Raw genomic sequence first — 15100 nt, forward strand, 5'->3', positions numbered from 1 at the left:
AAGCGCCCTTCCTGGTTTGTATGATAGTTGAGTCTTGACACTATGGTGCTCTTGTGCATCTACACGGCGACCTTGATGAGGATCTTCATGCGTTAGCTTGACTCTCCAATGATGAGTGATGACCGAACTCCGATGACCTTCTCCTTCCTTGTGAATGAATGTTGACGGGTTGTTCTCAATCGCGTCCCTCGACTTGGTCTCGCCGATCTGGTTGTATAGCCAGATCCGGCTCGAAAATGATGGCGAAGGCTCGAAGTCGAAGAGGGTCGATGAGCGTGACGGTGATGATTAAGACGATGTGTAGAGATTTGCGTAATAATAGTAAGTATATTGAATAGTATTTTACAAGATATGAGATATTAGAATTAGTAATTAATAAAATGTGGTATGAATTTCTTCGTGTTGTTATTTTGTATGTGATTGACATAAGTATTTCTTCTTCAGCTGAAGCGCCGGGCATAGAGCCCGACGCTCGTAATAATGTCTGTCTTCAACAGTGACCTTGAGCTGATCTGATGATGGAAACGGAAGGCAGTCAGGGGAACTCCTCAACGGTATATAGCAACTACTTCGTGTTTAGGCTTGAATGATTCGTATTGATTAGTAGGACTTTTTGGTATCATTTGCACCTTACTTTTGATTGAAAATTATTACAAATAAACTAAAAACTATTAAATAAAATAATAATTAAAAAAATTAAAAAACCGACTTCAAAAAACCACTAAAATGTAAGAAATAATTTAAGGTTTACACAAATTCTACTCGTATGAGACAGTACAAATATACCTAAGCAGGAACTGTTCTTTTTTGAAGTTGGTGCCATATTTCTTCAGATTACTTTGTCACCGCAACAACATCAAAAAAGAACAGTTCCTGCTTAGGTATATTTGTACTGTCTCATACGAGTAGAATTTGTGTAAACCTTAAATTATTTCTTACATTTTAGTGGTTTTTTGAAGTCGGTTTTTTAATTTTTTTAATTATTATTTTATAGATGACACGTACAATGTAACAGGGGTATCCGAATAATCCGAAATAAGTGCAATCAAAATACGTGATAAGTGATAAAAGTGGAAAATATAGAGCCGTTACTAAGAGTGAAATAACTAAAAACGCATTCATTTTACTGCACATAAGTACTTATTTATTGAATCTGGCTCAATGCCGCATCGACCGGAGCAGCGATAGTTCACGAGTGCACCTCCGTCTTCCTAACAAGACATACAAATCAAGCCAGCACAGGAAAAGCCCTCTCGACTCCCATCATTAAAGCAATGAAATCGCTCCTGCTACCCGACATTACGGTTCATTTTTCAATAAACGTTAATAGCTCATATTATGATGATGACATCATTTAGCTTTCGTTACCAATAAAAGCGAAATGCTTTGAAGTTAAGTGTTTCATATTTTATCGTTCATTTTATTTTTATTTTCTTCTTTTGCCAATGGGGAAATGCAGGGAAATAAATCTTCGTTATAAAAATAACATTCTCAGTATTAGTTTTAATTAAATTATTTAATTTAAATGTATTCTAATGCAAAAAAATAAAAAAATAATAATAACAAATACAACCTTAAATTAATGTGATAAAGGAACTAAACACTACGATAGCCTAGTGGTTAGCAGTTCTAGATCATGTACCAAAACAAAAACAGGCAAACAAACAAGAAGTTTACAGTTTTGTGTTAATTTATTGCACTTTTGTATGATTTTATGCTCCCCCATCGTAGAATACTGCCACCACTGAGTACGTAGCCTTAGCAACCTGAAACAGAAAGACAGAAACCCATTGCCACCATTCGCAAACCTACTAAAACTACGTTATGGTTATTAAATGTTTAAGACGCCCTAATGACTGGACTTTAAATTTAAAGTCATGTGATCCTGTGCTCTATTATATTATCTGTGGAGGTGTAAGTACCTGCACCTGGCCCTCTCGAATGGAAAATCCTTTGTGCATATCCCCAAGGTTATCAAGGATATAGGCATTATCCCAAAGTACTGCCTTCTTAAGCTTGAACCATTTCCCACCACACTGGTCCATTGCGGGTAGGTGCGTTCACATAATATCTCGATGTGCTAAAAATATTATATACAATTGCAGGTTTCCTTTCAATCTTTTCCTTCACTGTAAGCGTAATGGTAAATTGTACACATACATCCTAATTACAAAAACAAACCTCACCGACACAAAAGTCCCATAAGACAGGTCCTGTATCCCGAAGGCCTTGAGTACGAGGGGCTTCTGCGCCTGCGCACACGCGACGAGGGCGAGGCGGCGCGCGGCGCGGGCGGCGGGGCCGGGCGCGAGGTGCCAGCCGCTCTGGAACATCGCCGTGGAGAGGAGGGATGCCTGGGGATGATGTGGGTTACATGGGGAATACGGAAGTTATGTGTCGTTTTCTTGTTTCTGGCAGGAGTGAAAGGAGAAAAGAGCGTGAAGTTAAAGGTTAGGTCAAAAGGGTAGTGCTATGCAGAAAAATGCAGAAATTCGAAACTGCATCTAGGTTTAGGTATTACAAAAAGTATAAAGCCATTTGTTTCGCAGGTTTTACAAGGTGTTGAAAAAGTGGTATATTAAGCCGAAAGGGCGTGAATGAGGGGGTTATAAAAAGTTTAAATGGAGAAACAAAATTTTCAGAGTGGTTTGCAATGACCTCCTAAGCCACACTCTGTTAGATAATAACAAGAGATTAGTTGTTGAATTTTGACACATCTGTCAAGAATTTAATATGGAGATGACGTATAATTGATGAAATTACAATGTAACAGAGGTGTTAATGATCTAAAAGACTACGGTGAAACTAGGCGTAGGTCACCGTTTCCTAACTCGCTCTATAACTATTGTTGTACACCCTGTACACTCGCCTGGTGCGTCATCTCGCCCGCGTTCCACAGGTTGAGGCCGAGCAGGAAGAACAGCGAGGCCACGAACGTGTACGTCATGAACGCGTTGAACACCTCCATGCGAGGGGATTGCTGCAAAGAACAGGTGGCAAATGAGGGTAAAGCAAAACAAATTAGGTCAAATCAAATCAAATGAGGTAAAACTACATAAAATTCAATTTATATCAAATGATATATTCGTTATTCGAGCAATAGGGTGTAGGCAGTATTCATTATTATAGTGCACATTTAGGATCACTATATTGCAAAAATAAAATCTCTTACAGCAAGTCTAAGCAATAGTAGAACCGCTACGGCCGAGCTTTCACACACTTGCAGAGACATAATTATTCCAAATATACGATGAATGTCGTCGGTTAGTCTGAAAATAACAAAGCATTGTGTAGGAAATAATAGAAAAACATAAACACACATACCTACATACTGTCAGAAATGACAGGATTTAAGGACCAATTTATTGTGTTTCTCCGAGAATCGAAAGATTAACAAACTAGACGATACCTTATTAATTTCTGATGCATAAGAATTCCTTGCAAAAACCCATCTCCCATTCTCTCCACGGCATCACTTCTCTTCATCAGCAAGTCTTCATCGAATACCTCCCTGACCCTCTCGAAGTGTCGGCGGAGGGTGATGAACTTGAAGGACAGGATGATGACGTGGGTGATCGGGAAGCAGTCCGCGAAGATCATCGGCATCATCATCACCACCCAGATGATGTAGAACAAGACGCGGAACACGTCAGCTGTGGTCGATGTGTCTTCGTACTTTGGGTAGTAGGTCACGACTGTGTAGAATGGAGTGCCTGGTGGTGTAGAAAGAAGAGGATTTAAGATTACTCAAATAATTATCATACACATAAAGTAAAATCTTTGTCTGCAGTCTACTTGGATAATGCACTAATTATATAACTCAATAGTTCATCTGTCCTCAGTTTAAATAGTTAATAGACGGAAATCAGACCTCCACTGAGAGACGGTGCTTGAACAAGATGAAGATCAAATAGTAATAGCCAAATTCACCCCACACAATCTACGCGATTGCACACCGCATGGAGCGTTAACGGCGGGTGGGCTCTGGTGGGTCGTCTGGTTACGGTCTGGCTAATGGTCATGGTGACTAAGACTGACTCGAACTATGCCGACATAACCCATACCTTCCACGATGCTCCTCCTCGCGCTCTCGGCGGCGTAGGTGCCGAGCGAGGCGTACACTGACAGCATGTAGCACAGGATGCCGGAGCGCACCTTGCTGTACTGCCGCCGCATCAGGGCCGCCTCCTCGAGGTCTGAACCTGCGGAGCGTCAACTGTACAGACTTTTAACAGAAGATTGTAAGGCGAAAGAGTGTGACGAGACTGACTGACGAGGGGGTAAATCTGATCAAATTTTACGGAAATTTTATTTTTATAAATAGTTTTGTTCTTTGAATAATAGAAATTCTTAAAAATTTCACGCTGAATGAGTGAATTGTACCTATAGAGTGTCAATTCTACGAATTTTCACAGATTTACTTTACGGCTTATATGGAGGGTCGGCAGACTAAAGTACACAAGTCATAATTCATTTTCACTTTAGTTTTTACAGGAACAACAAAAAACATAATAAAAATCAATGTATTTGGAAATTAATAATTTATTTATTACACTTACATTATTAAACAAGAAATACATTAGATGAACATAAAAAATCTATAAAAATAAGACAAAAGCGGACTTTGAGTGACTTATGTGATACGTATTATTTACTAACTACACCTTAGACATGACTTAAGTGATTAGGCCTAGTGAAGTGTTGCTTTTATTTCAGATAATAATATTAATCATACACTCACAGAAGAGAGGTGTGTGTGTATGATTAATAATTATCTAATTATTGGATTCTTCTTCACTACTGAAAACATCTGGGAGTGTGTTTCGAGCTGTTTCAGAAGTAGGCAAATTATTGTAAAAACTATGAAATGTGTCAGGTATAAGCGGTAAAAGTGATATCAGATCATCTTTTTTTTCTTTAGATATAGGTAAAGGTTGGTTAGTTATCACTGGTATAGAATCGGGCACTACTGAAGCTCTTCTCTTCAGATTCAAAGTCTGGAAATCACAATTTCGGTCTAAGGTATTCTTGAAAAAAATAATACCAAAGTCTTTTTCATACCTTAGCCATCTTTTCTCCAGCCATTTGAACTGGTCTCCCGATGTATCTTTGTATCTAAGGACTAATGGTCCTTTTAATAATGAAGAAAAGTCTAAAAAGTCATTGCGATTCATATGTATGACATTAAACTTTTTTCCACTGGACTTTATTAACTGTATCCAGTCATGGGGGTGATAAATTTCTATATCGGTCTTTTTCTTTTTCTTTTCTATGATACCATGATCCGTATCTACCTCTAAGTGACTATGTCCTGGAATCATAAACTTATGATCTATTGTCTGGACTGGTGTGTTCTGCATGACCCATGTAAACATAGCAGTGACATGGGAATTTCTATTTTGACCACCACATGTGTCAGAATAAAATGTTATATGCTTGGTACATGGAGGAACCATAGTACAGATGTGTTTGTATAAACATGAGGCTATTTGGTTCGCTCCACGTGCTGCTATAGTTTCGTACCATACATAGCAGTAAGACTTTCCCGTTTTGTTGTCGTGTATAGTTAAGTTGAAGGTCCACAGTTGGCGTTTATAAAAAGCAACGGATGATTTTAGCATAGGAGTGGGCAAACATTGTTGCAAATCGAAAGTATAAGTCTGATAGGTGTCATCTGTTGTAGACATATTTGTATCTAATGCCTTTTCTTTGTACGCACCATCCCCTAATTGCACATGCTCTTGGTGCTCCGACATCAGTTCTTGTTTTGCTACTTCATCTGAACACAGTTTTATTTTCATTTGAAATTTATCACAGGTGAAACAAGTATCGGCGCGGGGTTTTTTAAATGATAATTTTAATTTCTTGAATTCTTGTGTGTAGATTTTTATAGAGGGATGTGTTTGTTCACTGGGTCGAGACAGTTTGTATTGATCATACATTCGTTGTATTGTCAAGTGTGATGGTAAATATTTCTTTGAAGTACTCTTTCGCGTGTAATGGCTTTCATAAGATGGGAAGGAAAGTATGTGATTTTTTATTTGTAATCTTGTGTCATCTGAAGTTTTATTTTAAGGTGTTTTTTTTCCACGTTTATCGTCTGTTTCAGTACCAGCGGTAGAGGATCTTTTTTTTAAAGCTACTGTTTTTATGAAGTTATCACTTTCATCCAAAGTTTTAAGTAAGCAACCTCTACAAACTGGTTCACGTTTTCCATTGACAATGAGATTATACTTATATGTTTTGGTTCTAAATTTTTGCTTATCGGGATCTTCTGTACGTATCCTTACAGATGCTTTATCTTCTATATCTAATAAAGAAGCCATGTACGAAGATCTTTTAGTATAACAACCTAATTGCCAGTATTCCTTAAAAATGATTTGTCGAACTTCTAAAGAGAATCGGTCCTTACATTTCATTCTACATGGTGTCAGATCTTTCAACCTTCTTTCAGGAATCTCTTTGCCTTTTAATGTTTTATAACTTTGGCCTGTATTACGCATTTTTTTCTTCTGTTGTTTCAACACACGCAAGCTTAAACCAGCAACCGCCGGTGGTTCATTTGTAATTTCTAAGTCTGAAGTCGTAGAAGAACTATCATTTGTTGCATTTGGTGGTTCATTTGTAATTTCTAAGTCTGAAGTCGTAGAAGAACTATCATTTGTTGCATTTGGTGGTTCATTTGCAATTTCTAAGTCTGAAGTCGTAGAAGAACTATCATTTGTCACATTTTCAGTTCGATGTGTTCCCGTTTTTGACGATACCGGTTCGTTGAATACAAAGTCGGGGTCAGCTATAGAATCATCTGAATCTTCGTACCTGATCTCAACTCCTCTGAATGCGTTTGACGTGGATGGTACTGGCTCCATGTATGGATCATCGGTTGATCTCATTGCTGGAGAAGTCGTCAACACGCTTATGGTGCCTTCGTTTTCTTCTTGATTTTCACCTTGAATAAAGTAAAAGACAAATTAGCATAAGCAATTTCAATTAATGAGTATCTATAAAAATATGCATCAGTTTATAGTTAATTTATAAATACTGTGCTTAAACACTTACTTTGTGTGGGACTTTCATCCTGTACATTTCTCAGCTGCGCCAGTTCCACTAGCTTTTTTCCTCTTCCGAAATTCATTTTTAAGAATAATTCACTTCACACAATATGAACGTACTGTTTTAAATAGAATCAAAGTTAAGACTGAAGCAAAATATCACTTATATCCCACAGGATTGTTATAAAAAATATCGTGTAACCACTTGTAGACCACCCGTAGTTAACTGGTGTTCAACAAAATTCTTTGACGATATATTTTTTATTAAGTGGGTAGTAAGACACTTGAGAAACGGTGTTAAAATTATTACGTACCTTATAACATAAGTCGTTCCTTATCGGCACAACGCGACTGTGGAGTGTTTGTTCCTTTTCACATAAGTTCACTTATGTTGTTTAGCCTGATTACAAATTGGTAGCTATCAAAATGTTCATAAGGAACAATTTGAGACTTAGCAACTTATAATAGTGATTTGACATGTGTGGTTTAGTCCAGCTATGAGTCAAGCCAAAATAATGCCCCTGGCGATTTAAAAAAAAATTGAGGAATAAATGACTTATGTGCTTTAGTCTGCGGACCCTTCATATATGCTCCTTTATTAACACCCTGATTGAAGATTAAGGGATTTTTGGAGGAGGCTCCTTCCATGCTGTTAATAGTACTAACATGATGTTATTATTTTTACAGTACCCAACCCACAACCCACAACATATCATAAATTTCATAACGATCATCCACAACTCACCGACATTAGCCATTTCGATGTTAATCTGCTTCACGGCTTCCTTGCGGAACACCACCAGGAACATCTTCGTCAGCACTATGGAGTGGATGACTGCGAACATCACTGAAGAGTTCTTCTCCACGTCAGGAAACTCGCCAAACCACGCCGCCAGGTTCTCAAACAAAATCAGAGACAAATAAATGGTAAAAGATAGGTAAAAACAAACTCTGTACCAAGCCGTTTCAGGGTATAGTGGCTCAAACCAGTAGTCGCCAATGCCTGTGTAGTATGCATACTTGCAATAGTCTCTGAGCAAACTACGCGAATTCATAATGTTATAAATTAAATCAACAAAGCGGTTTTTGTTTTATATAAATTAGAAGCAGTAGTTTTCCTTTGTTTTAATATCCGTTTTACGACTATAACACAATATTGTGTATGAAATGAAAGCGTTTTAGGTTTAAATTTATATATGGGCTGTCATAAAATTATTTCAATTAATTAGTTTCAAAGTCGAAACTATTAAGGGTCTGCAATAGGGAATCGAGGGTTGGCATTGTCATAGAATTATGTAGTAAATGATGCTCTACAGCCTTGAAAAAAATCACACAGGTAGTTGAAGAGTCTAGCTAGGTGCTGAATCATTCGAATTTAAGTAAATGATTATGGATAACTGTAAATTAATTTCAGAATATCAAGAAAAACCAGTCAATCACACTCCCGTATTGTAACAACTGTGTCGTAATTATAAAGAATTTTCATATGATTTTTATCATATTATAAAGTTAAAGGCTTGGACTAGGCGCTAAATACCTTGTTTTTTAATAAACACACACTTATTTTGTGTAAATTAATCCCAAACTTGAGCAATTTTTTTCCCTCAAATCTTCATACAAATATCTATGGCGGCTTTCTGTGTTATAAAATCATAAACACAAGTGACGTTTGACTCAGTTGGCCGCTGGCCTCCAAAGAAGGGTCACGTCGGTTTAGGCAGCACTGACAGCTCGCGATCTTATCGTGTACAGATACAAAATCACTGCACATTGGTTGTCATTGCACTTTTTCAACTTTTATGACACCAACATAATTTGATTTGAAATTGAGGAAGCATAATTCTTCCAGTATATTCAATACATTAAATTAAATTAGATAGTGTGCAATATTCTCGTGATATTACAGTCTCGTAAAGGTCTGATGAGGAGCAGGAATATAGCGAATGGATCTAAGTGATGACAATACGCACGAACATTAGGTTAGGGATCAAAAATACAGTCTCTTGGTGCTGGTTGAGGTATGGTCTCGTGAGGATCTGATGAGGGCAGTAACACGGTGGTGGCTCAATTTTATTTCAAAGATGTTAATAGCTAAAAGCATCGAGTTTGGGCTATTAAGTATGTTTTTCAGAGAGAGAGAAAGAGATTTTGTTTTTCCTCTGGATGTGTTAGGTTTACTGGGTTTACTAAGTTCATTCTGTTAATGGCATCAAGTTGTTATGTGTTCATAAGTAATAATTATTAATTAACAAAATGCTGTTGATTCTCCACGAAAATGTAAAAATAAAAATAAAATAAATAAAAATAAATTCGTAACGTAAAATTGTCAATGACGGAATTTCTTCTATAGACAGTAGCCACAAAAAAAACAAACGATAGATGGCGTGATTTGAAGATAAAGATAATTTTTTTCGACACATAGACAGCAACAACAAAAAAAATACAGATTTAAAGAAAAGAAACACATACTTATACAAAACAACAAAGAAAAAAAAAGGATACACATCAAAATAACTGGAAAAAATATAAGCCCCAATTTACTTGTGTGGGACAGGGAGTACCATAATATTTTTTTTGGGGTACTCCCCATCTATGCGAAATATAAGCTTGATATCTTTACCCGTTTCTGAGAAAAAGGGCGGTGACAGACAGTCAGTCAGACAGACGGACAACAAAGAGATCCTATAACGGTTGCTTTTTTTCTTTTGACGTTCGAAACCCTAAAATTAAGTAAAAATATTATGCTGCCAAAAAATGTACGGTGGCCTGCGCCTAAAAGTATACAGGCGGAGTTTTTAAAATAGCGATCCCTGATGATGAAGGGACCTGCTACATCTATTATAAATCCGGGGACGTGTTGTGAGTGATGTGTGTAGCAGTGGTGTTTATGTGGATGTGCTTGAGCAGCATGTGAGCATGAGATCGCTATTTTAAAATCTCCGCCTGTATACTTTTAGGCGCAGGCCACCGTACTTACAGGTATTGAAAAAGCGGTATATAAACAAATTATACCAGCAGAGGGTTCACCATTTAGCTGAATGTTACTTAGAAAACGGCCTTGAGTGGCGGTCAAGTTGGTCCCCGCCTGCGATACTTTCCATTAACATTGGGACTCGTTTTCATGTTTTTAGCGTACAGTCAGGTTTTTAGTTTTTTATAATTGTATTTTTTTATTTGTAACTTTTTAGTTGTTTTTATTTTATGAAATTTTACGTCGGTAGGTAGTTCATGATCATTTTTTATTTCAATAATTTTGGTGTTGTAATTTAAATACCTTCAATATGCATATTTTTGTAATGTGAAAATCAAGTCCTTTCATTTGATACCTTACACGGCAAAGTTGAATTATTATTTTTTCGATCATCACGTTATGTCCTCAAGAGGGCGCTATGTACATTTTAATGGAACGTCACATAGCCTATAGCCATCGCGCCATCAATACGCTTCTAACAATACCTCATACATCAAAATCTATCAAGCCGTTTAGGCTACAGGAGGGAACAAAGAAACAGACAAACATACATATATACATACATACAATCAAAAAACATTACCCTCCTCCTTCGGCAGTAGGGTAAAAAGGAGTAAGACAGGGGGTCATTCTGAACTTTTGCTCTACGAGTTTTGGAAATTAACAAAAAAAAACCTTTTTCATAGAAACTTTGTTGGACATGTGACTTTTTACCATGGAAAACGAATATTTTTTTTCGCGAATTTGCAAATCTCGTAGAACAAAAGTTGTTCAGAATGACCCCTTGAGTCATCCCCTTTTGGCTTAGTATAGCCCTTTTGCGACACTATGTATTTACTTTGCTTTGTCGTCGGGGTTCAGTTGGCTGGAGGATGCCCGAAACTTATTATCTACACTTTAATACTTTTAGTTACCTTTCTACAAGTAAATACCACATTTGTTTGAGAAAGCTAATCGGGTTCCGAGTATAGAGTAAAGTGGCACCCCTATTAATTTCTACTCTTTCCTGGTGCCTACCAGTGTAAGTAAGAATTATACTTACTTACCCTAAAATCACCCAAAATGTACTTGAACATAATTGTCAATAAAGTTGGCGAGTAAAAGTTTATCGACCCACTGTGCAAACTTACATGTGTGCGTGTCACTGCGTGTGCTGTGTGAAGAGCATTGAAAACCCAAAATTGGCGCGGCACGTCACCCTGTACGGGCCCTTAAAGTAGTAATTGGCCCGTCATTGGAACAAAAACAGAGCTTTCGATACAAAGTAGTCGGAGGTATAAACACTCAATTAAGAAGTGTTAATTAGAAACTAATAGGAAAAGTTTACAAAGTTATTATGTGAATATGATATTTATTAACTGTGTACCGTACGGTAGTTTCATTGGGAATTCAGTAATTCTTAATTTTTTAGATAAAAATAATGGTAGCTTCTTCGCTTGAATTCGACTACAATAATTGCAAGCAATTTTTTTACGCAAGTGGTTTTCCTGAGCTTTAACGCCAAGGAATTTTATAACTAAGGTTTTTCCTTACTATGAAATCACAAACATATTTGAATTTGTGAATACACGCTTAATTTTTTTCATCATGTACCTCGTATACCTATGCTTTCGAATTGCTTTGTAGTACAGTGGTGGTGGATAATTGTGGCGTTAAACAGTTGAGTTATTTCAAATATGGTTGATTGTGAGTGCATTGTGAGTGCACACGCGCGTTGAACGGGGATGTCCGCTGATGACGCTGTGTCATGGAGGCTTTGGGACAATTAGGACTAAATTAAGTCCAATCTGTTTAGTTTGAAAGGGATTATTATTCGAATTTCACGTATACGTTTTTCGCGTATTTTATAAAAGTGGTGGATTAAAATTTTGTTCAGTAACATCCTACTAATATAAAAAAACGCGAAAGTTTGTACGTATGGATGGATGTTTGTTACACTTCCACGGGAAAACGGCAATAGCAATTTTTTATGATATTTTGTACCTTGATGCCGAAATCCTGAATTAAGATATCTCTCTCTCTCTCTCTCTCTCTCAGCCTTCTGTAGTCCACTGTTGGACATAGGCCTCTCCTAACGATCGCCACCCCAAACGGTCACCCGCCATCTGCATCCAGCGGCTTCCCGCTACCTTCCGCAGATCATCAGACCAACGGGTTGGGGGGCGACCGACACGCCGTTTGCCGACACGGGGTCTCCACTCCAGAACCTTTCTACTCCAGCGGTCGTCGGCTCTGCGGGCTACGTGGCCAGCCCATTGCCACTTCAGCGTGCTAATCCTTTTGGCTATGTCGGTAACTTTAGTTCTCCTGCGGATTTCTTCATTACGAATCCTATCTCGCAGGGAAACGCCTAACATAGCCCTTTCCATAGCACGCTGAGCAACACTGAGCTTGTGGATAAGCCCTTTGGTGAAGCACCACGTCTCGGCTCCGTAAGTCATCACTGGCAACACGCACTGATTGAAAACTTTTGTTTTCAGACACTGAGGTATGTTTTCAGTGAAGATGTGTCGTAATTTCCCGAACGCTGCCTTAAGATATGGGTTACTTTAAATGCCGGAATTTCCACCGGAAAACTTTTTAAGGTAAAACGAAGCCAGTTGGCAACAGCCAATCTTTTTTATTATTCATAAGTATGTACCTACAATAATCAAAACAAAACATTTAAATGAAAGCATTTCCTTCCTGAAAGCCTAATAATTTGGTAATGTATTGTAAACATTGTATTTCCCGCACGAGGTGGCTCGTGACGGCGCCGTATCAACTCGCATCATCAATCTTGGATCAGACTTCAAGGATATTAAAATTTCCGCCCCAACCCGACGTGACGTGTATCGACCGAGATTATAAATGTAATCCGTATTTGTGCACCGATAGCGTCATAATAACATTCGCGATAGAACTAACAAGAACTTTAATATGTACTAAAATCTAATAACCTATTTTTGCAACTTAAAATCTCATTCCAAACATAGCTTACGGCACTTCAACCACTTCGACTGGTCACTAATTCAGTGGATATCCGCTGCCGAACACATACGTACAACGACGGGCAGTAATTGTGAACTATTCCTGACCCGGCGGCACGTCGACCAAACTAATTTTAATCCCTCGGGACACGGCATTCTACTCAGCCTATAATGTGTTTCAAATCACGTACATACAAAGCTGCTTGACCATAACACCTCGGCCGTGGCTCATTTATATTCAACGGCCGGACCCTGCTGAATCGGGCGACGGCTATACACAGTACGATATGTTGGAATGGATAGTTTTATGTGATTTTTTAATGTTGTAATTGGTGACCAAACTAAAAAATCTGTTATCTATGGGGTGATTGAGAGATACTTCACCTAGAAAGTTGTTAGAGGAAATATATTTTTTTATATTATCGAAAAGTATCTCCTTAATTGACTAGAATAATTACTCTATCACTATAATTTTAATATTATTTTAATATTGATTAATAGTCTGCTAATTGTTCCATTCGACACGCCAACGTGTTGGTCAGTGTAAGTTCCTGTAAGCTAAACTGAACAGAAGTAACACCTCAGGTCGGATTATAAAGGTGGCTTAGATAACATTAGCATAAAAGGGTGTGTATTGTCTACACCCTATTACAGTTTCAATATTGCTACAGAAGAACGTGGTTAAACGGTTCTTCTAAAATCTACTAACGGTAATAAAATTATGTTTAACCGTAAACAAATTTCTTACAATTTTTTATTAAAACACTCGTCAATTTACGTGTATAATGACGTTTAACCAAAATACACCGTATACCAGATAAAAGGTTACAGTCGAAAACAGTTACGAGTGTAAAATATTCTTTGTTTTACTGGATACATCTTTTTTCATAAATATTATTATGTCCACAAACTGTTTGATTCAATTTCATTCCCTTTTGTAGTAAAAGTGTAAGAAAATTTTGATACTTACCTAAAAAAAAACCGTTCCCGTCGCTACCGCATTGCTGTCTGCCATAGTCTGGCTCTGTCCTCTAGGCTGCAGTGCTAGCAGCCTCCGGGGCCCACACTCGGCCCGTGGGCCACGCTGGTCCCGTAGGGCCACGCTGGTCCCCATGGGGCCACGCTGGTCCCCGTGGGGCCACGCTGGTCCCCGTGGGGCCACGCTGGTCCCGTGGGTCCAAAACGCTTAGTCCCGGACCTCACAGACCACTAAATCACTGCTCACTCGTAATGTCCCGACGTGTTTTAATCCGAATACCTCTCGACTGGGTTTCGGAGGAAATCGGCCATTTCAGCAAGTAAACAAGTTTATCTACCGCCGGGATTAAATGAATGTGTTTGTTTTTGCGTCACAAACGTGCAGGTATGTATGTGTTAATTCTGGAAATGAGGGTTTTATCTTGTTCAAGACTCTTTAGTTACAGAACAGTCATCAGTGTCTGAACAAATATAAGGTGGAGTTTTATATTTTCAATAAAGATTTTAATATAAACAGTTTTTATACGCCGATGCTACGATGATGCTACGACGCTGCTACGACAATGCTACGCCGTACGACAGTTCTAGGCATGACACAAAGCTGTTTATAAGCAAAACTATTTTTAAAAGAAGTTATTCCTATTGCCAACCAAAACTATTCCAGCCTGGACAGAGCCGTTATCAAACAAAAATTACCAACGTAATCTAGATAACCTAGCAAGAACAGGAGCTTTCGAAACTTGTAGAACAAAATTGGTTCAGTATGACCCCCTGAGCCACTCCGTATACCTTTTTAGCACCCTGTATAAATAGGTGGTCACGGTCATTCTTTCAGTAATCCAGCGCGCGTTGAGCAAATATTTATGCGCTTATTTACAGAGGCGGTACGTTGGCGGCGGAGAAAAAGAGCAAACCTGACAGAGGCTGTATACACATGCGCCTTTCGAGACCAGTCTGGGTCATTCCTTAGACTTTCCACGGTAAGATACTATTATACAGGATTTCTTGAGTGATATTGAAAGTCAAAAGAGGGGTATCTGAGCTCATCATTTATTTATTTATTTATTTAATTCTTTATTGCACAAATATAAAATAAATGTCCAAAAGGTGGGCTTAATGCTAAGAGCATT

At 38.1% G+C, this 15100-nt stretch overlaps 1 protein-coding gene across 1 annotated transcript; it reads right to left on the reverse strand.

Moving 5' to 3' along the window:
- Positions 1 to 1549: 1549 nt before the first annotated feature.
- LOC105381756 lies at positions 1550 to 8296 on the reverse strand. The gene is made up of 7 exons (XM_048628757.1): positions 7798 to 8296; positions 4065 to 4202; positions 3410 to 3713; positions 3173 to 3269; positions 2870 to 2980; positions 2187 to 2354; positions 1550 to 1766 (listed from the first exon to the last, which is right to left on the reverse strand). The coding sequence occupies exons 1-7, from the start codon at positions 8105 to 8107 to the stop codon at positions 1713 to 1715; spliced, it is 1182 nt and encodes a 393-aa protein (XP_048484714.1). The 5' UTR covers positions 8108 to 8296; the 3' UTR covers positions 1550 to 1712.
- Between the last annotated feature and the right edge of the window lie 6804 nt (positions 8297 to 15100).

Source organism: Plutella xylostella, chromosome 21 (assembly GCF_932276165.1).
Source record: "Plutella xylostella chromosome 21, ilPluXylo3.1, whole genome shotgun sequence".
In the NCBI taxonomy this organism is placed as follows: domain Eukaryota; kingdom Metazoa; phylum Arthropoda; class Insecta; order Lepidoptera; family Plutellidae; genus Plutella; species Plutella xylostella.

What these genes read in the sequence shown, in the direction of transcription:
- LOC105381756 (XM_048628757.1), bottom strand. Translation starts at nt 8,107, where the DNA reads ATGAATTCGCGTAGTTTGCTCAGAGACTATTGCAAGTATGCATACTAC. An exon ending in GAGGAGGAGCATCGTGGAAG is followed by an intron (nt 3,714 to 4,064) that starts GTATGGGTTATG and finishes CTACACCACCAG; the next exon opens with GCACTCCATTCTACACAGTC. An exon ending in CGGGCGAGATGACGCACCAG is followed by an intron (nt 2,355 to 2,869) that starts GCGAGTGTACAG and finishes CATCATCCCCAG; the next exon opens with GCATCCCTCCTCTCCACGGC.